Source organism: Phaethon aethereus (genome assembly GCF_964289735.1).
Source record: "Phaethon aethereus genome assembly, chromosome: 16".
NCBI classification, from domain to species: domain Eukaryota; kingdom Metazoa; phylum Chordata; class Aves; order Phaethontiformes; family Phaethontidae; genus Phaethon; species Phaethon aethereus.
Window position 1 is genome coordinate 13732575 of NC_138592.1, and position 26342 is coordinate 13758916.

At 37.9% G+C, this 26342-nt stretch overlaps 1 protein-coding gene across 3 annotated transcripts in view; it reads right to left on the reverse strand.

The window, feature by feature from the left end:
• PTPRT (protein tyrosine phosphatase receptor type T) overlaps positions 1-26342 on the reverse strand; it is a gene marked incomplete at its 3' end in the record, with an annotated part of 341057 nt that overhangs the window by 261246 nt on the left and 53469 nt on the right. For all 3 annotated transcript variants that reach the window (XM_082007343.1, XM_082007341.1, XM_082007342.1), the window contains exons 3-5: positions 22324-22405; positions 19009-19124; positions 16541-16715 (exon numbers count right to left, since the gene is read on the reverse strand). In XM_082007343.1, coding sequence (XP_081863469.1) covers positions 16541-16715; positions 19009-19124; positions 22324-22405 — 373 coding nt within the window. The remainder of the gene's footprint in view (positions 1-16540; positions 16716-19008; positions 19125-22323; positions 22406-26342) is intronic.

A 26342-nucleotide genomic window follows, 5' to 3' on the forward strand; every position in this document is an offset into this window, starting at 1 on the left:
ACTCGACTTTGGCAGATTGGATGCCATGTATTGTCAACCAACAAACAAATTCCTGTTCAAAAGCTTCTGAGAGTTACAAACACTGCCAGAATTACTGCCTTTTAGTTTGTCTCCTATCTCCATCTATTTACAAAGGTCTAGCAAATACCCAATTTAATTCTCTACTGTGCACATAGAATGACTTTTTCCTTTAAGGAGCCTTAAAGCACAGGAGGTTCTTGATGTGTGGTGCAGATACTACTGTGACACTGAAGCAATTTTTGAGTAATATCTGTAATCAGAGCTACTGCCCAGGTCAGACATAGAATGCTAAGTATAAAAAAAACAAAACAGCTAAAAACCAAACAACTATCTAGATCTTTAAGTATTACATGTCTTTTTTGAAAAACCACTAGATAACACCTGGGGAGAAAACTGTGGAAGAGAAGAACTATGTGTTCTGTTCCTTTACAAACGTATAGCTCCACTGGCCAGTCTGTATACCACACAGTCCAGATCTGGCAGGTATAGATGGCTTTTTTTCCTAAAATGAACTTCTACGATGAGTAAATCATGGAGTCTGCAATGGTCAATGGGACAAGAAGAACACATGGATGTAATAAACAGCTGTGCTACAAGTTAGATTCTTTTGTGCTTTGTACTAACACGGTTTCTGGGTTTGTTTCAATTTTTTGTTACTCAAATGCATTTTGCTGCAAAGCACTTCTGAATCATGGTTTGATCATAAAAGTTGACTCATTTCTCCCCATGGATATGAACATAGTATCTCAAATATCCAGTAACAAGCTGAACTTCTTTTTACTCTCCATTTGTAATACGACTGCCTGGAACATTAGTTTGTTCAATAGACCCAAATGGTAAGAGAAAGAACGCATTAGAGACTGTAACTTGCATGTATCTGACACCAAATTCTGCTTAGCAATGCCCAAGCAATTCTGGTTTAATGGAGAAACAAAAATAAATAAGCGACAGTTTGCGTACAATATTTCTCATTACTTGTTTTGAAATAAACTGGCTTTCCTCTGTTGCTTTTTACAAAAACACATATAAAGCAACGGGTATCAATAGTGCAGTCCCCATACAAGGAACTACACTGCTGTAATTGTAAATTACTATTTCGGAGTAACCCTGGCAACTCAAATGTCTTACTGGCCAATTATTAGTTATTTTCTCCATTCACTTCCACCAGCATTACCTACTGTATTTTCCTTTGTTCAAATTGGAAACAGGATAAATATACGTTGCAAAAACCAGAGGGCCATTTGTCTGATCTTACTGACAGAATTTTGATTGATGTAAGGAAAATTATTGCCTCACCTGCAGCAAAACATTTTGATGTGGACAGACACGTCGGTGAGCGGATCACATTATGACCTGTCACTTGAATTGCTGCTCTAGAGAGCAGCTAATGAGAAAAAGTAGTAACAGGTGCATGTAGAAATGTAAGAACTGACACAAAAAATGTACAATAGTTTTACCTAGGACAGAAAGCTCCCTTTTTTTATTTTTTCAAGCAGGTAGCACAGCATATACCAGTGGTTGCAGTAAATATTGGAGGTTGCTAATTTAGTGTACATAAGCCACCTGAAGTAATTTTCATCTAGCGTACCTCACCAAGTGCACAGTATTGAACTTTAGAAGGGTATTTCTTCATGCTCTCAAGTGATCTTCAGACCATGTTTTGAGCAGGACAATTTGCTTTCCTATAGCTCCTGGCAGTGCCATTGCAGAAGCCCTTTCTCAGGTAAGTAGCTAGTCCATTAGTAATGTACTTGCCTCTACACTATTTTTTTTTTTCCTGCTGACATCTTGGAGAAATCTGATCCATCACTGCCATTCATAACTGTTGCAGCACTTTCGAAGCTGAGACACCATCCTCTGCCAAAACCCAGGAACAACCCCCACCCCAAAAAGCCCAGGAGTAAGGTGCATGTTCCTAAAGAAAGTTCAGCTGGCTCAGAGTAAAGATGGTACTGAAGTTGCTTAGACTTTATAGATTTAAGCAAATCTTATGAGTACATCATATAAAAATATTCTGTAGTGTTTTGCACGCCTTTAGAGGTCACAGACATTCTATGTCGTGCATATGCCAATTCATATGCTGTTTCCACAGAAAATTCAAGCCATTCACTAGACAAGCCAGCTTGGATAGTGAGCACTAAGTTGCGTTTTTCAAGTAAATACATCTGTTCAGTTCTTCTCCCCCCAGTTTCGTTCCATTTGACTATCTTCTAGCTGTAACAGCTAGGGAGGTTCTCTATCTTGCTATCTATCAATAGCAAGTAGCATTGCAAACCACACAAAAAAGCCTTGCATTTAAGGTCAGCCTATAGGTCTACTTACCTGAAATTTTTAAGTCAAACTTGAAGGGAAAAAAAAAAAAACCCAAATCAAAAAAAACCCCAAACCACAACAAACAAGCAAACAGCTAAGGTTGCCAACCTACTGAGATTTCAGCAGCAAAATAAAATTTAATCAATAAACCCAGAACCTTTGCTAAGCACCAGCAAGTTTAGATATATATAAAAAAAAATTCCTAGCCATTAACTGTTATGTTAAGCAAGCAGCATCTTAAGTGTTCATATAAACCCAAAGTTTTCCAAGACTAACCAAATGCTGGATTCTGCCTATTTTACATGTCACAGCATTACCCTAAGTAGTTAACAACAGAAGCCCTTTAAGCTTGCTGTAAACCTTAATTAAGATTTTCCTACATGTTTGTGCTCCAGTCAACCCCTTGTATTGGTTTGGCCAGGTGAACATTGTCATACGATCTTTACGCCGTCTGACCATCCAGCCAACACAGCTCTCCTTACAACGTCTGTGATAACCAGGAAGGTATTACTCTGGCTGGGAACCTTCCCTCTCCCTTCCTACCTGAAAAACTCACAAATGTTGGCTGAAGCCAACTGCAGGATTTGTGCCACACCCCATAGTAAGTGCAACAAATAGTATTATCATCACCCCTAGTAATCTAATGTCATGGATGTAATAGGCAGACACACTAGAAGGGTCTGCTAACCTCTTAATAATAGGCAGACACACTAGAAGGGTCTGCTAACCTCTTAAGTCATATGAAAATTAGGTGAATCTTTCTTCACCACTCAATACTTATATTTTTATTTCAGGGTTTTATGATACATAGAGTTTCAGAATACCCTGCAGATCACTACACTCCTTCCATCTTCCACCTCTCCTGGGCTGTATATTTGCTTATTTTCAATTTAAAGCTGAGCCTTGAAACATACTTCTTGATTTAGGTTGTTCCCTATGAGAGACTCCAAAGTATTACACTGAAAGATCAATTCTTTCTCTTTTCTCACAAAATGCATTTTTTTGAGGCAGTAATAAATGCTAGGCATTCCAGTATGCTGCATGGTGTGCTCTTCACTAGGATAGCTGTAATGATGGGTGATAGGTCTTGGTATTTCCACAAAAAGCATTCCAGAGCCTGCGGCAAATTAGGGAAGATTGAAACTACGACACAATACTCCTGCAAAAAAGGAAGAGGGTGGGAGAGCCAGCACCAAACAAGATCTGAGTCTCACTTATTCCAGAAGTATATGAATTTCATTTTCCAATATGGCCAAACTACCAGTAAACACCTAGTTGCTGATCACAGGCTATTTGCCAATGCTCAGAAAATAATCTCTGTGCTTTATTCCTATCAAGGTTAAAGCACATAGAGAAAAACACAAGGAATTCTGAAAAACTTTTGCTAAAATCCAACTAAAAACGTGGAAAACTTACCTCCTAGATGAGGTACTGATCTCCAGAGCACATGCTAAGGAGCTGAGAAACAAAGATGACCGTGACAGAGTTCACAGCTACCAGAGCAAGAAGGTCACAGACAATGTCACTTCATTTATCCCTTTGCTCAGATTTTTGCTAGCCAGTTCAACATTGATAAAACAGCATGTGGTTCCCAAGGCACTCACGCACTGATCCAAAGGCTAGGGACAGTAGTCATGCAAAAGCCCCCATATTCCCTCAAACTATCTCAAATCTAACATACCAGGGAACACATCTTGATAATATGGAACAAGTTCAGCCTTCATGGTACATAGGCAGTGTTAGAAATTTGGTGCAAGTGCACACACAAAAATACTTGCATGTCCCAACTGTGAAAGATTTTCTGTGACACAGAAAATTTGGGGGAGGCTCAAGAAATTTCTTTTTAATTTTTGTGACAGACACCAAAAGGCTGTCTGATAAAAAAAAAAGTTAAGATTTACCACACCTGAACTGAAAACCAACAACTTCTGTCAAGTCTCCTTTAGCTATTCCTCAAGGCATCCAGTACACTTTCTTATTTATACATTTATTATTTGTTACTGTATTAAGTCTGGAGGTTCATCACTTAGGCAATGACCATCCCCTGCTACATGAAGCAATCTGAAATATTCTGTGTGGAAAAAGTGCTTTTTCTTAAGCATACAGTGCATGTTTATAGTTTCTTCCTTTGTCACTGCTGAAGAGGCTTGTTAGAAAGGGGGGAAAAAAGTAATAAAAATCTATGTGCTTAGAAGTTTCCCATTCCATAGCAAGAAAGAGAACAAATACTCTTGCGGTAAGCAAGAGTATTCATTGTGGAAACAAATGAGAATGTTTCACAAATATATGTGAAATTCCAGATTGAGATACTTTCCCCAGAACCGACAGCAGCACTTCAACAGAACAAGGGACCTTGCAAAGATCCTTCAGACACTTCCATAAGTTAACCAAACAAAGCCAAGATCATGGTCAATACAAGTTCCTACACAACAACAAAACATTCAATACTTCAGGATTTATTATATTTAGCAGAAAGACTTAAGATCTGACTGCAAAAGCTGGAAACGTTTGACTGGAGTAAGGTATAAACACTAAGCTATAGTGTCTATCTTCAGTATAGCTCCACTATAGTGAAGATAATTAAGTATTTAAAGAGCTTACCTAAGGCTGTTGAGATTTTGTATAATTTAAGAACTTTTAATCACCATCAATCTCTTTTGAAAACTATTTTCCGTTATTCATATGGTATTGCACATAATGCAAGATTGACTTGTAAATTCTATGGCTCACATATTGCAAAAGGTCAAAGTAGATTAAATATTTTTTCTTTCTGTCATTACATCTGTAAGTGAGATGAGATACATGAAAAACAATAAAACTTCTTTATGAGTATAGAATTGCTACATGTGGGGCTAAGGCATGAAGAAAATTCAGATCCTCTATTTTAAAAGTAAATCCTGAAAGAGAGAATAGTCTAGTTCCTACTGAAACTATCACAGCTTTAAGGAAGAGTATTTTTGCTCAGGAAATACCAATAATCCTACTGCAAAGACTATAACAGTACTGTGATTCCAAGAAGATAGCATAAAAAGGAATCATGGTGAATTTGAGGATAATTCTAAAACAGGATTAGTTTCTTCAAACTCCTTGACTAAATGCAGTGTTAACTAATGCTAAATTATATTGATTTGGCAGAGCTTTGGAAAGGACCATGCATATGGTGAAAAGGTTGTGTTTTGGAGACAAAGAATGTATTTTTCCTAATTACTGTCAGCATGCAATTCAGTTCTAGACAGCAGAGTTAAGCCTTGTCTGCCTTCAAGGTGTGTCACCTGATCCATACAGCTTTTAATGTAGTCCTGTCCTTTCTTAGTAAGCAGTGGAAAATAAACAGAGCACTCAACTGTCAGAGACCATTTACAAAATCAAGACTCATACTCCCAGAGCTTTGAATACATAAGTTAATATTGGCAGCACGTGAATATCTCCAATTTTAAATCCCGAAAAAGAAATTCCTGGAAGAGTATTACACATAGGACTTCTCATAGTTAGATATATATAGAAGTATACACAAAATGCTTGTCTACTACAAGATTTCAGTTCTCAGGAACATATGTGTTTGTGACTACAATAATAATTATAAAACTTTCCCCAAGCTAAGTGATTGCTGCATGCCCTGAACGGCCTAACCAACAGTCAACAAAACGCACATACCAAAATTCTTGGTCACCCCTAAAGCACCATATTCTTGACACAAGGCAAACAAAAGTAAACGATTTGCAAGATTCACCAACTAAAGCAAAGGTATGTAACAGAGGTAAGGTTAAGTAGAAGGGAGATGGTAGAAAACAATGCAAGAGCAAGCACAGATTCAGAGTTTCAACCTCAAAATTGTGGAAAACACTGACAATTCACTACTTAGTGAGCAATCTGGGTCAGAAGACTGAATAATACCATACTGCTGATTAAAAGGCAACATGAAATGGTCAGCAGTGTTCACAAGAGTCAGTCAAAAAACTCAAGAGCAGCAGCAGCCACAAAAGAGGCATTTGCCATAATATGAAGGAAAGAAAAGAGAAAATTAAGGAAGTAAGCAATCCAAACCCCTTGCATTTTAATTTGTGCCTGTATCCTGCTGAGGGAACAAACAGTTTGTAAGTTGTAGTCTGTCATGTAATTCAGTATTAGCTGCAGGCTAATAAATAGGACAGTAAAGCATAAGCAAAGACTGATTTATAGGATCCAAAGAGAGATAGCCTAAGTCTTGCAGTTATTTGCATCTTCCTCACATACAAGCAAGAACTGATGGAAAGTTTCCCGCTGAGAAAGAGAGAGAGGCAAGAGATGCACTGGAGAGAAACCTGGTTAAAAAAATAAGAAAGAGGATGGGAGTAACTTCTTCAGAGAAGGGGTTTTACATATTTATGCAGCACAGCAGAGCACAATGCTGCAGTGCAAATTATTCATAATAAAATGAAAGTTAGAAAAATCAGCAACACTAGGAGAGGTCTATGAATAAGCCCAGCCAAAGTTTTACAAGGTCCACCTCGAAGGTCTTATAGCATAGCTGTTCAACAGGCAGCAGGGACTGTAGAGAGTTAGGAAACATCATATTATGTTTTTTCCTCTTCAAATTCATAAGCTAACAATTAAAATAACGGCAGTGCTTGCTATAATCATCACCCTCTTCAACTGCTGCTCAGCAGGTATCTGCTCTTAGATCTAAAGTATTCTTTAAAAGTCACAGCAGGACAGGGAACAGTGAAGATGTGATCTGAACCAGTGTCCCAGCAACAGTAAAAAGAGGGGAACAAGTGGTAGCCTCTAACTTGGCAAAAAATTAACGCATCAGATCAAAACTAAAAAAAAAGCACAACAGATTTTAGGGTGGTGATTTTATGAGAAGTATATTTCATCATTTTACAGCTGGAACGGATGCTGGGAAATTATTTGCTCAGAAAAAGGAAGCATTCTTCAATTGGGTAGAGATGGAGAAGGAAGACTGCAAAATCTCAATTCAAAACTGCAATTTTGGCTATTTTCTTGCCTCAAATAATCCCACGGATGAGTGGGGAACTAACTTTAAAGTGATCATTCTTTCCTTAACACAGAAACATGCTCTTTAATCTCTTCCTTCCCAAAGGACAAATGCAAACATAACCAACACCCAGCTCCTCCGTGGAGTTCAGTTTTACCAGCTTTGAAAGCAAAGTAGTTCAGCCCCATCATTCAGAAGTAAATGCTATGCAAACTTTAAAAATCCCATTTACCTGAATACCTAACACAGGATTGCTGAATGCCTCCATTCAGCACCACTAACAGGCTTCAAAAGACTTTTGTCATCTCCTAGCTTTGAAGCTAAAAAGATTCTGGAGCTGCCATAATGCTAATATCCTTAGCCCTGAACTCAACCATTCAGTGTTTACAAAGCTCCATCATTCTTTCCTCCAAAGGTTCAAGGTTCCTTGCAACTTTCTTTACTTTAGGATTAGAGCTTCAGCTTGTAAATGCCACCCTCCAAACCCCAGCAGAGTAGTTTAAAAAGTGCCCATACCAAAGATGAGTTGGAGCACATGTAGTGGTATGCTCAGAAGAAAAGGAGGTAGAAGAGTGTGTATAACACACAGACCTGGAAGTCTGTAAGGCTGAGTATGCACACGAAGAGAGATTGTTTAATGATTGAGGTTAGACCTCAACATAATCAAAGGTGGTTCAAGATGTACAAGAGCAAAAAGCCAAGTAAAACAAAGCAAGGTAAGTCATCTTTAGCACAGATCACCATGAACCAACATATTGCTTTTAACTGTTCTGTCTCTTGCTTTGCATTTTTTTTTTTTAAACAATAAAAATGAATATAAAAACTGGGCACACATTTCACACATCCTAAGAAACCCAACTATGCGATAAGCGGATTCACAGTATGCTGCCCATTAAGGGTAAAGTTTAAATCAAGGCAAAGATGGCTGGGGAATTCATTAGCACCTTGCTCAGGACAGAAACTGTCCCTTCCACAGGTGATTTTGAACCTCTTAGCTCAGTTGTCCTACAATACAGTACCTTTGCAGAAAACCTACTAGGTGCAGCAACTCCTGCATTTCTGAGACAGATCAGTAACTGTGCATCTTTACACTGTGTCTAACGCTGCAAAATTTTTAGAAGTTCCAATAATCATGTCGGTCTGAGACATTTGCATCTACAGAAACAGTCTATGCCCTTCGTTGGAAATTCATTTGTTTCTCCTATACAAATGGGATATATAGGTCTCACTGTATCGTAAATACACTCTTTGTTCTGCCAGTTTATTCTTAAAGGCTCCCATATTAATGATCATCCTTTCATAGTAAGAAATCTGATGCATCCTTGCCTGCATTTCATATTAAAGCACTACTTTTTTAAGTTATTTTTTTTCTGCTGCAACAGAATTAATATTTTGATGTGAAAAGGATATCTTTCCTGCTGGGATAACAGCTCATACCCAACAATTATATCTCACAAATGTCCAAGTATGCCTAAATCATACCAGACTCTTCACCAAGTATGGAGACAGATGATACTTCAAGGGACTTCTCTTGAATTAAAAGCATTTAACAGGATTGTAACCACAGGGTGAGTAAATTAAGAACAGCTTTAGATTCTATTTTCCAGGAGAAGCCCATTAATAACTTCCCTACCATTAAACAGGCAGAAGAAAGATGAGCAGTAGAAAGCTAACAATGAATGTGAATCATCTTTTCTGCTAAATCTTTTAGCTAAGACATAAGCAAAAAAAAAAAAAGTGTAATTTTGAATTGTAATGTCACACGAGCATCATTAGCAATCAACTCACATGAAAATTTTTACATTAAAAAGAAACAAAGAGCAATGAAAAGCTGCCAGGCACATTTTACAATGGCACACATCTGGTGGTTTGAGTTACCAACCTAACCACTGCAAGAAACTTTCCAGTTAGCAAAGGCATTTGGGATATGCCCCTTAGCATATGATGCTCTTTCCTGAGCATTGGCTGTCCTGAATTAATTTCTACGCTGTTGCCTTAAATCTGTTTCATAATTTTTAACTAGAAACTGAAAAGGCTGAAAGTTCCTACTATAGGATGTAAACCATAGGGATAATCTAGCAGGAACACACCCTACTAAAAACAGCAGCATAGATTGGAGAAAGAGCGATATAAAGTGTTAATTCTGTATTTTGAGTACACTTGGCAAGCATGCTATAAAGCTAATGGGAAGGAGAAGTACTGGCCAAGTACCTGCTACTCCTCCCTTCCTTTATAAAATAAATGAGAATTGGTAGTTGCAAGACTCTGTAGACTGACAAATGGATACTACAGCACAACGGAAGCCTCCAGCATTGAAAACCCAAGAACTCAAGTTAATGTTCTTTACACCCAGCAGCAACATACTAGAAAGTCACATTACTGCTATCTTTCTGCAAGATGTAAGGTAGCATGAGATATATGAAACTACCTTGTCCATACGTTTCAAACACAAGTGCAATCCTAGGTAGGCTGAAACACATTCATTTGTGTTTTGCCAGCATCCTTGCTTCTGCCACCTGCACTGTTTGTTGCAAGTTTTCTTCCTAAAATAGGAAATTAATAGGTAAGTATGGTTTACCAGAATATACATCAATAAATAGCATTCTATTTCCACTAATTTTTGGATCATATCTTTTCTCTGAAGACCAAAGTTTAATATTAATTATTGAAGCATTTTTAGCATTTTAGGATTGAGGATGCGATGACAAGAGAGCTTATTTAGCCTTTGATGCCCATTTTCTCCTTTATATTGTCTGATGGGATAAGGCAACTCAGATGAGAACTGCAGAAGAGAGAGCAAGGCTTATCACTTCTTCTATTAGAGGTCTACCCTACAAGATCAATTCACAGAAAAGTCAAGGAAAGCAAAGAGAATCTAGAGAAAGGAGAAGGTCTACCAACCAGTGATGTTTTCCCTTTCATTATTTTTGTTCTTCAGAGATTCCTTCTGTTCCCTTACATGAAGGTAAGAAGGAACATGACATAGATAAAGTACAAAAGACAATTGCTAACCAAAGCAACAAGAAAGCTCCCTTCTGCCCACAGGGAATCTTGCAGTTACTCAGTTCAAGTAACTGCAATAAAAAAACCCAAATCTTTTACCAAGTTAATCACACCTTCATTGTAAGGAAAAACTATTTCTTAGAGTCTTGAAAGAGTGAAGAATATAACCCTCAGAGACCTCCTCACTACAACTAGCTATTTAGAGCTTTCTCTAAGACCAGTGAGGACTCCTTGCCCCCTGACTTCCAGTCAATAGAACCACAGCTGACATGAGCTATCTGCTCACCACGCCACAGCAACAACTGGCACCCAAGATGCATCAGCGAGGCTGGAGGCAATTCCTCAGACAAGGAAGAAACAGCTTTCCATAATACACTTCATCCTTGGAAAACTGAAGGATATTTACTCAAGTCCCTTCTGCTTCAAAGATTGTTCCTTAATCTTTCTTCATGTGTTATTGCATTTGTATCTTGTATTTAGTCAAGACTTTCACACATCATGAGCAACATCATACTTAGGAATCTATACATTAAAAACAAATCCAAGCAAATTCATCCCATTCCTACCTCTCTACCAGTCTCTCAAGTGAAATTTCAGTCAGAATAAAACCAGAACTCAGACTTAAATTCACCTGAGGAAGAAAATCAAACAAAAAAAACAAAACAAACAAAAACTCACAAATTATGCAAACCATTAATCTTTCAAGAAATTCCTGAAACTCACCTCAGTGGTGCGACAGGAAAGTCTTTATAGTTTCCCAAGTGGTTACAATCAAGATAAACTTTAAGACAGGACTCCCTACTTGTTTTACACAGGAACAGAAAGGCTACTAAAGAAAAAGATATAAAAAGTTGGTAAAATATATAAATATAATTGTCAATACACGATTAGTTTACAAACTTTCTTTGTACCCCAGCTCTAGTTTTGTATTTTTCCTGGATGTGCTTATTCTAATTTATACCTTGTTCATGAATGTAAACAGGAGAGAAAAAGGAATGCACATACTGGAACATGACTACAAGTCTGCGTGGCACTCGGTGCAACTCTGAAAATTGGATCCTGTATATAAAGCATGCATTAATCAGTTCTCAAGAAATGGCTTCATTTCCCAGTCTATTCTGGAGGTTAAACAGAAGGAGAAGGAAATGTTTCCTTTTGAAAGGATACATATCGTTCATGCTAACTGTCAATTTCTATGAGACAATGGTTTTGTCTTCACACCTCCCCATCCACCTCACAGAAAGTTATTAAGCTGGACTGAAAGCAGAGAAAGCGGTGTTAAAGCTCTTGGTCCGAGGGAGTGTTTGTAATCTCTTTGCCTCCCCTTTTCTCACTACACACCCATCTAATGATTAAAACTGAGTTAAAGCAACTGCTATTGGATTACACCAAACTAGACAATTAAACAGAGCAACAAGTTCAAGTAATTACCGGCCAGATGCGAACACCGAGGAAGGGAGTATTACATTCCCTACACCACTGTGACTGCAAAGAAATAAAGGAACGTAAGTGGCTTTTTCAGATGCTCTACAATCATGAAGCCATTCTCCCTTGTTCAGTAATTTCAAAGGCGGAATAACCTTCATAAATGGTTCACATGCACACACACAAAAAACCCATTCTGTGCTGGTGTAGTGTTCAAAAGAGCAGCATCATTACATGCTTTATCAAATCTATACTTAACTTCTCATGGTGCAGTACATGTAAATTCTGCAGACTGAATCTATTTGTGTAAGCTGAAAAAAAAAGAGAAAGAGATAGCATGCAGCCTGAGGAGAACCCTCATTGTCACAGTTTTAGTGATACTGTTGGTAGCACCAGCAAGAGACTGTCTCCTGTTCGCAAGGTGATAACTTCCAGGACCTTGATCAATGTGCATTACTCAGGCAGATGAATCCAAATCTACCCAGCAATGTCTGGTATCTGGATGAGTCTGATAAGTAGCTGGAAGGCATGAAAACTCCTATCTGAACTTATTAATGCATACTAGGAAAAAAACCACCCACAACTTTTTTTTTAACAGTAAAGTCTAAACCGCACATATACCACAGCTGAGCTTATCTCCTAACTGGTTCTAACGGAGGGAATGGGCTCGGTCTTCCAGCCACCCCGATAGCAAAAGAGGATAGTTGCAGTACAGTGCCTACTTTTCATATCAGCACCCCCAATCTCCTGAGTGAAATATGGGGACTGGAGTACAACCACAGAAACAGTACTTATATTACCCCATGATGGCAAGGATATTAGATTAGTTTTACTGAGAACATTTGGCATGAATATCCTGGGGCATAGAACTATCTGTGCATCAGCCATGAAAATACATTTTTAAAAAATAAACCAACCAACAAACAAAAACTTTAAAGAATCTTTTTCATATCCAGCAACTCTCTTAGTAATTGCTTAATACAAAGGGAAAAACTTGGAAGTTTATGAGGATCCTAAACAATTACATTGAAGACAATTATATTTTCATCCCAGGAACAAGCTCTACTCTAGAGTACATGTGTAACGCCATATCATATACTTTCATACCTACACTGCACTTATTTTATTCAAGGAAACCTATGGAGGTCCTGATGCAACATTTCTAGGGTCAGCTCCAGCCCAGGATCAGGTTCAGCTGTAGAATGGAGATGGTTTTATTTCTTACTACTTTTAAGCTCCAGAAAGCTCTTTCTCTTAATAGGACTTTCTGCTCTTTAATAATTAACTGAAACTATCCTGGACGCAGAACCAATAACAAATACCGAGATAGTCAAAATACCTGGAGGGGTTTTCCTTGATGATTCTGCGTTATAATTGTGAATCTGGAATTTGCACAGTATATTTAATACTGGAGAAACTTAAATATATAGATTATTTAAATGTCTATTTAGCAGGCTTTTCACACTTGAGTATCTCAACTCAGATAACTTGACACTTTTTTTTGTTGTGGTGTGGTTTTGTTTGTTTTGGGGTTGCGTATGTGGTTTTTCTGTTTTGGTTTTGTTTGTTTGTTTTTAAATTCCAGCATCTACTTATGAGGAAAAGACTCAGATCATTAGAGCAGTTTCCGCTGTGTACCTGGTGAGTTAATAAACAGACGGTGCAATTACAGTGACAAGCATCACACCAGAAAAGACCTAGAGAAAAAATACTAAGCAACTCCAAAAAAGAAACCACCTCTCCCTCTGGTGTCACTGAAGGCATGAGCTTCTCACATCTAAAAACCTCAAGAAAAGAGGGACTGATAGAAGATGAGCTGTCCCAAATATCACAAGGATGACAGAAAGCCACTCAGTTAAGAGACAGACTGTTTTTCATCCGTGTTAACTAACCGAACACTTTGAAAGTCACCTAAGACAAACCTGAAGAGACCTAGAACATACACCGAGAGGTATGTAGGTGGGCTCTGTTGAGTACTTACACACCTGTAGTAGCAGAACAGACCATAAGAAAGTTCTGTCAGCCTTAAAAGAATTTACATAAGGCAGCAACAAAATCATTCTGAGGGACCTCCTGGAGAGTGAAAATCTCACAAAAATTGTCTCATGAAAAATAGGTTTTAGATGCTGTAATATTCCCTCTTTATCAGCTCTCCACAATTTCCCACTATGTTTTGAATAACTATTTTTGGTATCCAGAATATCTGAAAGGGATCGGGGAAAAAAACAATTGCAAATAAACCTCCATACATACACACACAGTTTAAAATGTTATTCACAGCCTTACATAATGTAACAAATGTCCTGGAAGGACACTATCATTAATACAGACCTTAAATGATAAGATTCCAGCCAATTTCCACAGTATTTTAAACAATCTTTACACAAGCAAAACATACATTTAGTTCAGAATACGAGTAACTGCCATGCAGCTTTCACTTAAAATAAAATTACAGACAAGAAGCCTTCCATTCATATGTATGGCAAGACATAGAATCTCTGGGTGTTTTGTACACCTTGTACAAAATTGTATTAAATTACTAGATGTGCAACAGTGAGAGATGAGAGAGCTATTTCCACTGGAGTACCAAAGGATAGTAAGGTGTACAGATGGAAATGACAGGTTTCCCTGGCTTGACCGTTATGATACTAGAGTGCAAAGAGAAGAATAAGTGTATTGTCATTTATGCAAGCCTTGCACCAGAGTCAGAGGACAGAAAAGTGTTAGCATATACAGCAAATAGCTGTCTACAGAAAAGCATTTTCACAGTACTGCAGAGGTATCTCTTGCCACTAAATATACTGTAATAATTTGAATCTAATAAAGTTACGATTTTTTGTATAACATTTCGAGCAATTACTTTACAACAGCACACTGTTCTTAGTAAAGATGTCGGGGGGGGCAGAAAGTGATGCATGTTTAATTTCATTGATCACTTGATTTGCTGAAAGAGGTATGTATTGTTCCAGTTTAGGGTGTTGAAGAAGTTCATGTATTTCAAACCTCTCATTCTGTATCTACCGAATATTATCATACAATATTGAGAAATGTAAATTATTCTTTCCTTTCTCAATACTACAATAAAACATCTTATGCATAGGAAAGCAAACGGATCTTTACATTACAAAGATACACTTTTAAATTTTAACCTTTGTTGAAGGAATCCCCTATGATTTGATGTTCAACTGATCAAGAGAAAGCAAGTGAGCAGCAGAGTATCAGCTTGGATTTAGTGGGTTTAGGGGCAGGAATATCAACTGAGCAAAACTTCAATTACAGACTGATTTAATGTATACCCAAGTACATTATTGCAATTCAATAAACATCTCTTCAGAATTAAACAATTCCAATTTGCTTTCATTTCAGCCTGTGTGCATGCATTACAAATTCACTATTAACCACACTAAAATTAGTCAGACTGCTTGGAAGCACTCATCCATGCAACCCCAGTGTGTCACAGTGCTGCATCAAACTAACCTCAAACGAACCACTTAACCTTACCTGCTTACGACGCAGGAGCAAGGAGCAGAGGAGTGTACCTTCCCATAACAATATTACTCTCCTAAAATTTCGTCTAGCTAGGTGTTTGCCTGAATAATCCAGCAATGAAACTTTCAACGTCTCTCCTGGTGGATGTCCAACCATTCATGTTTATAACATTCTTCTATTTTTTCCCTTCTTACATCAATGAACATAGAAGTGTCAGGCACCTACTCAACTTTGCATATTCTGGTATTTTGTTGCTCTGGGAGATTTTCTTCCCTTTATTTAGCTGTGTTACAATACTAGATATGCTACTCTTGGCAACTCAATTCCGTTTTAATCATTAATTAATTCCTCCGGATTTGAACAAGATGCAAGATCACCGAGTGGGAATTAAACGCACTTGGCATCTAATAGCACTCTCTTGGTGATCTGTGTAGTTTGAATATCTGCACCACTCAGCACTCTATATTTAAGGCAGTGTAAAGACATCAGTATACTAATCATCAAATGACAGAGTAAGTTGCCAGGAAGTACTACAGCGGAGATGAAAGTGATCCCATTTCTACAGCAGCCCTCCATTTTCACAGAAAAGTGAAACATTGAGGTCAATAAAATTATACTCTGAGTAGACTCGTACTCCTCCCATTTGACATCACCCCCACCCCAAACACACAATGTCTCAGGAGCAACTTAGCCACCTTCTGATCTCTCCACGTGAGAGGCAGTGAGCATCCATGTGACGCAGTGCAAGGAGAGTTTACAAAAAAAGGCACTGTAAATAGCACGCATGTCTCATGAAGGCAAGATTAAGACACATCTTGCATGTGTCAGGCACTGTATCAGCTCTTGAATCACAGTAAATAACAGGGCTAAAACCCTAGTATCCTTCAAGAAGTACTGATGTTTCTACTGTGTGCTTCAGGACATCAGCAGAATCAATCCCATCATTTATTCCCAGCATCCCTGAGTAGACCTTTCTGACATGCAATGCTCCATCACAAGATTATTGATGCCTAATACTGTAAAGGCAGGCAGATGAAGCTGACAAACTGTTTAGCTGACTACATTAAAAGTATCCATAGCTACACCATGCATTACTACAAAAGCTTACGAAAAGGGCTCTATACGAAGTTATGATTCAAATATTTGTTTTAAGAAAATGATTGAAATTCATGTCACTTTTACCTTTCTTTTTTTCCTACTTAAATTTAATATGAAAGAAAAAGGTCCAATATGATGTCAATTTTTATATATAGATGCCATCTGGGAGGAAACACTCATCTTGCATAAACCTGCTGCTTTAGTGCAACCTACCTTTCACTATTAATTCTGCATAATTTGAAACTCCAGATCCACCATCTGAACGAATGACACATCGGTACTTGCTGATGCTGCGCTGGGAGGTGTCAGCTACACTGACAGTAGCAGAAAAACGTCTATGGTTGACCACTCGAGTGACCATTAGTGCTGTGTCCCTTCCATTCCACTGCTGTAAAGGCAGAGAAGAATGATGTCAGTCATAGAGACACACAGACTATACATCCATATGTGATTCATTCTTTGTTATGTTTCTTAACGTTGTTCAGACCATCACATCACTAGGTTAGATTTTATATAAGCACAATCTTTCAAGAGAAGACTGCTAGCCATACCCCTGAAAAATTTACAGGGTTGTATGAACTAGGGCTTAAATATTCTTACACATATATTTAAGTTTTCATGTCTATTTAATTTTTGAAGCATATTTGGGCCTTTGACGTGTTATGTGTATTGACAAGGCTGGAGAGTGACAGTTCAGACCATGCAATTGTACACTGTATACTTAGAGGGCTGTCTAGGATGTGAAAATACTACAAATGAATGTATTTTGCACACCTGGGAAAATGCTACAAATGAACAGATTTTATAAATTTGACATTTTCAGAGGAAAAATTATTCTGAACCAATTTATTTAAATTGGTTAGATGAGCAGACATCTTTATATGTCCAGCATTCCTCAATAAACCCCTCTATCAATGTGAGACTACGTTTTTCCAAATGGAAAAGGGACAGATGAAGAATTAGCTAGAAATAGAAGTACTCCACAGCATCAACACTTGAACTTGCTCAGTTGGTCTAGTTTCTCAGGAGTTTCAAAGAAAAACACACTGCTGTTTTGCCAATTTCCAGTAATCAGTTTTTGGGAGTGTTTCCAAGGCTATTTTCATTAAAAGTTTCAATTTTAGAGAATGAAAAGCAGGTTTCCACTAACAACAATAATGATTTCCTCCCAAACCCCTGCTTCTCACAGGAAAAGGTTCATACTGCTTCAGGTCAGAATTGTTTTTACACATATCTAGTCATAACTGTGTAAAGATTTCACTGACAGAACCGAAAAAAGATAAAGAATAAGCCAAAAATGTATCTCTGTGGATGCTAAAAGTACACCATGAGTTAATAAATTTCAGATAAAAAAGTATTTTTTAGGGGAACAGCTGTGATGAGAGTATAGTTAAAGTGACTGTCAAGTCATTTTTACATGACGCCGACTACATTTCTCACCAACTCAAGCCAAATCTTTTCCCCAGTAGTAATTTTCATTTTTATGATTAGGTAAACCGATTCCTCCCCTAGTACCTAAACGATACATGAAATTGTTATTTTTAAAGTTTGTTAAAATGTCTGAAGTCAATTTAAAAGTTTGAGAAAATCTGTTAGTTATTTGACTACAGACGCCATAGCAACCACGACCAAGGCCATTCTTGTTTGCCTCAGATGCTACAAATACAGGGTGGTCAGGCCCTCAGTCACATCAGCCCAAGCTGTGAATAGAAACTGTCGACCAAGTTAAGCGTTCTGAAAGTTTACGTTGGCCCTGTGTACATGCATAGTAGATATAAGCAAGAGAATCCTCTTGTTTGGGACATGAGGAGTTTAATGGCACAGTTTAGAAGAAGTGACAAGTTCAACTATTTTAAAAGTTTCTAGAAGAGCTCTACGTACAGAGCATGGTAATGTTGGGGCTCCACATATCGGAGACCTTCAAAGAGCAGAGGAAATAACTTTGTCCTTCATTGGGAAACATGTACTCCACCTCTCTGGTTTGATACAAGTTCTAAGTCTAGAACCAAAAATGAGTTCTTAAAGTTGTTACTACACCCATTTGAATAGCACTACCCAGTCTTCGAGTCCAACCAGCAGGGTGAAATATGGACGTTAAGAGAGGGAATGTTTTGGTCTTTTAGCACGTGACTAAAAGGAACAATCTGCTATCGATGCAGCCAAGGGAAACCGGGAGGAAGAAACACAGTGGGTACTCAACTGGTTTTGCCTGTTTTCACCATCCAGATAGTAATAACAGACCTTAGGGTAGGTTTGCTTCTTAACATCTAATCACTGACTCTGGGCTGAGGGCAGAGTGGTGGTAGTGAGAGGAAAGAAGATTGCATAATTAAGCAGAAGACAAGAAATATTCCACTTGTTCTGTCTCTTCTACTTTATGACTAAATGCTTACGAGGTGCATAGGCATTTGTTTGAAACCAAAATTTTGCTGTCACTAGCCATTTTTTCCCTGTTCCGTGCCATGATTTTGTCCTTTGTCACCTTAAACTCTTACCTAGAATGAATTTAAGGCAGTTCTCAGGGGATCTGGATGAAAAGATTTTGACCCACCACCCAATCTTTATCTACTTAGTTCACTTGGAAAAAAGTAAAAAAAAAAAAACCAAACACAAAACCAAGCAAAAAAAACCCAACCCCAAACCAATAAATACCACACCCCCAAAAAAGTGCATCATTTTACCTGGAGCCAGAGTTTGTCATGCTGCGACCACTTCCCCCCAGCAATGCACTGGAACGTGGCGTTCTGTCCCACATTAACCTCCACGTTCTGAAGTCGTAGGAAGTGAGGTGCTTTTCCTAACAAAAGATGCAAAGTATTGCAAGGGTAGAGCAAGGCGGTAATTGACTGTTACACATCTAAACAATCAGCAAAGCATTAGGGTCTATCCCTGACAAAGTGATTTAGCAAAATAAAGCTGTCCTTCAGTATTTAACTATACAATGCAGAGCGAGATAGATGATCGATCTGACAGGGAATGGCCTAAGGGATCATACAGAGCTCTGGTACATCTGAAAACACAGACTTACATCAGATCACAATACAAGTTCATGGTCATCAGCACAATTTCTTACTGCTTGCTATAGCAATATTTGAGTAATTTCTTTTTGTTAGAAAATTGTGTTTCTAAAAAAGGTCCAAAAAAATCGAATGCTTCTGAGCTTGTCAAGCATGACTGACCCAAACCAAATTTTCATAAGGGTCTTTTTTTTCCTTTTTATTTTATTGACTATCAAATATAAACTAGAGCTTTAGAATGATGTGTCATTAATATCAAATCTCCGATATTAAATGAAATATTCATATAAATGACAGCATTGTATCACTGTATTAGGTTAAGATCTCTCATATCAGTGTGCTGCTGATAATAAATTCAGTATTAATTCAATATTAAACCACTGATAAAACTGATTAAACTGCAGCCATCACATTTGTTCACAAAGGAAAAGGATCGAGGATTATCTTTTTGACTAAATACCAGACTCATTTACCTCTAAGTTAACTCACAAGAAAACAAAGAAGATTACAGCAGTGAATCTGACACTTTTAAATGAACTTAGTTCTTGCTGGGCTTCAAAGGTTTGTGCACCATTTGAAAACTTTTAGTACGACACTGAACAGCTTTGTGAAACTCTAAAGGTCAGAGCTTTTCAACGTCATCTTTACATTTTTCTAGTATGATTAGACACAGATGAAATACATAATTTCAGTCAACATACCAACCCATCATCTTCTACTGTAATTAAATAGCTTCAAAAAAATGCGGGCATCTGTGTGTGTGTGTGCATGAAGCTTGACATAGAGGTTTTTGTCTACTACAGACACAGGAACAGAGAACACGTGCCTATATGCTATGCCAAATATTTTTATTTAGTTTCTCTATCCCATTCATCACATGCTCAGTTTGCTGACAGCTCCTGAAATATAGTGATTCTATAACATCATGCTTTCTGGGGATCAGTAATTTGCATCAAAGTTTACTGGAAAACTACCTCTGGGTGACAGTCAGAATGTACTACACATGGTATTTGCAGACTAATAATAGCAATATTTGCCCACAGTTTAAGGTGGGTAGATATTAGCCAGCGCCAAAGCTGCACAGTCTGGGTGAGTGCAGTCACACCAGCCCCAAACTTCTAGTCCTCAAGGTCTGCCCAACCTCCAGGGCATAGGGCTGTCCTATGATTGCAAGTGCTCAGGTACACATAGTCAATGAGCTTCTAGCATTATAAAAATCATACTCCAGTGCATTCCTTCACTGAACAAAAAAAAGGCAACACCATCAAGATACTTATTTTACTTCATTACTGTGTCATTAGGGACATTTAATTGCATTTTTGCTGATACTTAGGTTTGTCTGCTATACTGTCATCTGTGAAGGTAAAGCAGAAATGAAAAAGTAACACTAATAGTTTCAGTAACCTCCAGGGTCATCAGGAGCTTCACGGTCCCTGTGCTTTAAGTTATAACAATTGCAAAACAAACACGGGGGGCAAAGCCTGTACAAGGCAGTGGAACACACCCTGGTGACATTTACCCTGGTGGCTGTCAGACAGGAGAAATGTTTAACAGAGTGCAGAGAACTTGCAGCTTGCAATGAGCTCTGCATGCGGCAGGTTGCAAACTGACTCAAAATAGAGTAGCGAACTGTTCGAATACTTTCTGTTTTGAGTCACCAAGGATACAATTAATTTTCAAGAGGGACCTACATATACTTGGAGAAATAGATTTAAAATCAGTTTAAATATTTGATTAAGCAGGGGTGTAGCACAGCATCCTGCCTCTTTGTTTAAAATCCCATAATCTTGTTGTCTAGGCTTTGCCTCATGGTTTGTTCAGTGGCTTCTTCCCCTGTAAAGGGATCAGTCATCACCCCACGTGCTGTGGAATGCACACAGACCATTTGGGGGACTTGTTTGGATGTTGCCAGTTATCAGCAACATCTGGTTAATACAGATTGTAAGTATTTCTTAATGAAGTAAATGCACCCAAAGGCCTGAGCAATGAGCACATGGTAAATACAAACATAATTTAGTTAAACGGCAATTAACCATACTGCAGTTATCAGAATGTCCTGTTAAACTTGAGCAGAGTCACGTCTGTCACACTGAATGGCAGCTATTTTTTGAAATTCTATATTGCAAGAAAAACAGTTAATTTCACTCCATCGATATGATCCACAATTTTTTTTTGTGAGCAGCTGTCACTGCTTTACTGAAACGATAAACTAGCAAGAGGGGCTGTTTAAGGCTGTTAAAAAAAAAATCTTTAGAAGAAACCGTATACTGCATACACAATATAGACCCACAAAGTCCTCAAGCCACACTGTAGGTGCACAGAGAAACCAGACAAGTTCAGACTCAAAGATTGAGTCTCAAGTTTTGTTTAAGCAGAAAAGAAATAGTAAATAAATCTATGCTTATTCTTATGGCTGCAATAGAAGAAATGTGGCACTAATATTTCTGAACAGCATAATAAACCTGCATTAGTTTCTACTCCTATGAAAGTGCAAGTGCATTGTCTGGATGAGATTTATTTTTAATATCTTTACTGGGGTGCTGAGTGAGTTTAACATTTGTTGAGACAGACCGACCTTTGGGATATGTCCTTTACCAAGGAAATACCAAAACAATTTGTTTCTTCTTTTCTTCAGTTAACCACACAGGATATTATCAGAAGCTTTGTATGTTGTTTTCTACAGTAATATGGTTCAGAAATAATAAAACAATCAGTTTTATGTTGTCATAACAAGTGAGGAAGAGAGACTTCCACAGATGTCCTGGCACTAGCCACAGACTGACAGCAGTTCTGCCTTTTGCACAACGTGCAAAGTTACGTAATTACACAAGGCTGATTGTCTCTAGGTGCCTCAGAGGGATACAGGAAGACATTTTAGTGCTGACCACACTGGTGGTTGGATGGGTAAATCACTCCTTTTGACTGCAAAGTCTGGTCTATAAACACACTGATACAGTTAGAAAAACAAAGAGTGCTCACTGCATGGATGGGCGAGAACTCTGACTTCATCCACAGCTATGTATCCTGGATGTCCTTTCAAAGACACAGATTCAAATATCACCTGAAATACAAAATTGGGAAAAGTTTCCTTAAAAAGAATAGTTACACTAGACCTTTGGCTAGTCACCATATTCTGCTCTTATTCCAATGTCTGAGTCATTCGAGGCATTTCATCATTAATAATGACAGGATACCAATGCAATTCAGTATGTACATGCATACCAACGATTGAAAATCTGTTTGATATGAAAAACAAAAAGTTAGAGCAACATTTATTAGTGTTAGAGACAGCTATGTGCTGCTTTAATTTGGAAGAGCAAAAAATACCCTGTGTATATCCACATCTATATTTGCTTTAAGCACCAGCCCAAGATTATTAAGTGGATAATCATTTGACATCTTGTTCTTAGCATGCCTCAGAAAACTGGAGAATGCTATACATGAGATAAAACAATTTTATTGAATCAATAACCCTACATGGATTCTTTTGGAGAAAACCTTGGTTTGGCATATATGCCAGTATTGCAGTATTAGAAAGCAAATTACAAGCAACCCTGGATTCTAGTTACTGGACTGAAATAAGATTCTCCCACATATAAAGTTGTGTCTGCCTTTCCCTGGATTGAACTAACTAATGGGCTGAGAAAGAATATTCTTAAAAAACACATGTAGTATTTCTCTACATTAACGGTATACTAATCTATTTTATTTATGTACCTGGATAATGAAAGCGTTCCACTAATTTGGGTCTTAATAGAGAGTTATTCAATTACAGATGAACAAAAATCTCATTCTTCCTTATGGCTTTGTGATTTTATCTGGAAGACCACCCTGATCTGAAGCATTCTTATAGTTATTAGGAAGTTATTAGGAATATGACTTATATACCTTATAGTTACTAGGAATATAACTATAGTTATCCTATAGTTATTAAAAATATACAGGTTATCTGAAAATCAGCGGTACAGAGGGAAAAAAAACTGATCAAGAGATCATTAAAACTAAGTTAACTACTGCCAAATAAGCTAAATAAAAATTCAGGAGAAAACAGTATTAGATACAGTGCAGTTCGCCCAACAATTAAAGGATTGCAGGACATAAGCTGTAGACTGTGACTTTATCACAGTCTACAGCTCCGTCATGGGGGGCAGCGGAGGGGGAAGGTGCTGATCTCCTCTCTGGTGCCCAGTGACAGGACATGAGGAAACGGAATGAAGCTGCGTCAGGGGAAGTTCAGACTGGACACGAGGAAAAGGCTCTTCACTGAGAGGGTGGTCGCTCACTGGAACAGGCTCCCCACAGAAGCGGTCACAGCACTAAGCCTGTCAGAGGTCAGAGCATCTGGACAACGCTCATAGTCATATCGTTATTTTTTGGGTAGTCCTGCGAGGAGCAGGGAGTTGGGCTTGATGGTCCTTATGGGTCCCTTCCAATTTGAGATATTCTTTGATTCTATGAGGAACAGGAAGTTTAGAAATGTTAAACTGCAATAGAAAAAAGAAAAATGCAGACTGATTATTTAACATCTTGGTAATGCTGCCTCTCCAGTTAGCGATTCTCTTCCCAAAGGAATCCCCTTACTATTTAAAAAAACAGGAACGTAATATGGATGCTGTCCTCTGCATTTGAAAGGGTTGTCCCCAGTTTCATTCCCTCTTACTAAAGGAATGTTCACACTGTACTAAATTGCTCATTTTTGCATGAATATATAATAATATTTCAAGGACAGAGTTAATTAACACATTCAGCTGGCACAGTTACTACTTTTAGAGCAGTATTCTAGTGCAGCTACTTGTTTCGTAGAAGAAAATATTTCAGTAATTCGTAACCTCTAAAATTCATTACTAGAACACAAAATTAACTATTTAAAAGCCAGTTTTCAACATTTATTTAGAAAGAAAATAACAGCTGGTATTCCCAGTCTGTCACTGTTTAGCCTCTTCTTCATCTCCTTCATCACAAGATTTAATATAGTAAAATTCAACTGCCCAAATGCTGATCACTGCATGCCCTGACGAGGGAAGTAGACCAATATGTCCTTCATAAGTACAGAATTGCTGTTAATCTTTTTGCTTTGCATTTGGGCTTCTAGAACATAGTGTCTACTCATGTCTCCATGACTTCCTAAGATCTGCTCCCTCAACTCAAGACACATCCAAACGTGAGATCTTCTGAAAGACATCCATTCAAAAAAAGACATGATAAAACCAGGTAGAACGCAAATATTAATAGGCAAAGCTATAAAGTAAGAAAAGCTCAAGTGCTAACAATATGTAGAAATAACGTTCTACTTCAGAGGAGGGTGGACAAAAAAAGTAGGCTTTCCGAGAAGCAAGAGGAGGAAGCAAGTCTCTGGAAGATGAAATAATCCAAAAAAACATCAACAGGTGTTTTGTGTCGTCAAGGTTCTTGATAGGCTTTTTAGGGACTGTATAAAATAAGGGTATAATGCAAGTCCTTAGTATGGAAATTGTAATTTCTTTTAGAAATAAAACGAAATTCATGATAAAATTTACACTTACTGGGAAGGTGATGTAAGCAACTATTGTGACTCCCTTCAGACTTGAACATTACAGCTACAAAATCTTATTTTGGTTTTGCATTTGTGAGAAGCTATAAGCCACAATGAACTAATTCTCAATTTCCTGCGAGTCAAGAACTTGGAAAGAAAAGCTCTCCAAGGCATTGGTATTAGCTGTTAGTGCATGGCAAAAGTAAGCACCGATACATAAAAAATTGTCTTCTGTTAATTACCAACATGTACAGAGTCTTTAATACAGCACAATATAACTTAAGCTAGTAAGAACTGAGTCATGCACACTGGTGCAGAATCCACCGAAGAGTGGAGGAGTCCTCTCGATATTGTGTGAATTGTTTTGACAGACTATTATATTATCTGTTCAGCTTTACACTCAGATATTCTTGTTATTTCCCAGTTCAAACTTGCACGTTGTTGCCTTTTTCTGTATTTTGCAACATCTCAGCCCTAGCAAAGCCAGAAGCACCCAGGCTTTTCTGAAAACAAGGAATTGAGACCCAACATGAGGAAAAGACAGGAATCCATGCTTATGGGGCCCAGTTCTGCAAATTTCACACTGAATATCCCTCATGTCCTTTTAAGTTAAGTCAGAAGTGTAGTGTAATTGTTGAGACACAGGCATTTAACAATGCTTTACGTTTAAGGAACCTATCAGAAATTAATATAGATGACAAAATGCAAAGCTTTACTCTTAAAAAACATTCTTAAATGCTCCCGAGACCAAGTCATTTCATGTTTCCTTACCAATAAACAATCCTACATTTTACTGCTGCTATATACCAACAACGTCTGTGTTAGGAACATAGCCTGGCTCATCTGTTGTGGTACAACAGTTTTCTTCAGGCACAGATCAATAATATTCCTTGCTATACATCAAAAAACCTCTCCTTGGCAGACTCTAGTGCTGCCCTTGGTGCATTCTGGGACTAAGTTCATCCTTATGGCAAGCAGTAATTCAAGATTACATGTATTACCTTTCTCCAAGAACTATTACAGCTTCTTCTCGCTACACTAAAAGCATTTGCAGGCTGGGAATCCAAGTACGAGCAACTCTAGGGTAGGCATTATACATCTCCACCATGCCCACGTTTATATCTCAGCAGAGTGCTTTTGGATCCAGATGACTCATACGACCCTTACCAGACCTAAAAGATGACCTCTGGCAGCTGGCTTGGTTACTAGTTTTCCACTAGTCACATGTCCAAAGGCTCAAAGTACTTTTTGAAGCCTCAGATGCAGGGCAGATAGTTTAAGATTTTTTTGCCTGAATGAATTTTCAATGCACATTGCAATTCAGGATGGTGTGGTTTCTGTGCATTAAGAGAATAATCAACATTTTGCCTGATGCAGACTTTATTATTTAAGGAAAATGCTAGTTTCTCCTGTGTTACCTGGTGCTTTTGAAATACAGAACATGCTTTCAGGCCTCTTATGTACAAAGAGTTCTCCAGGCATGCAA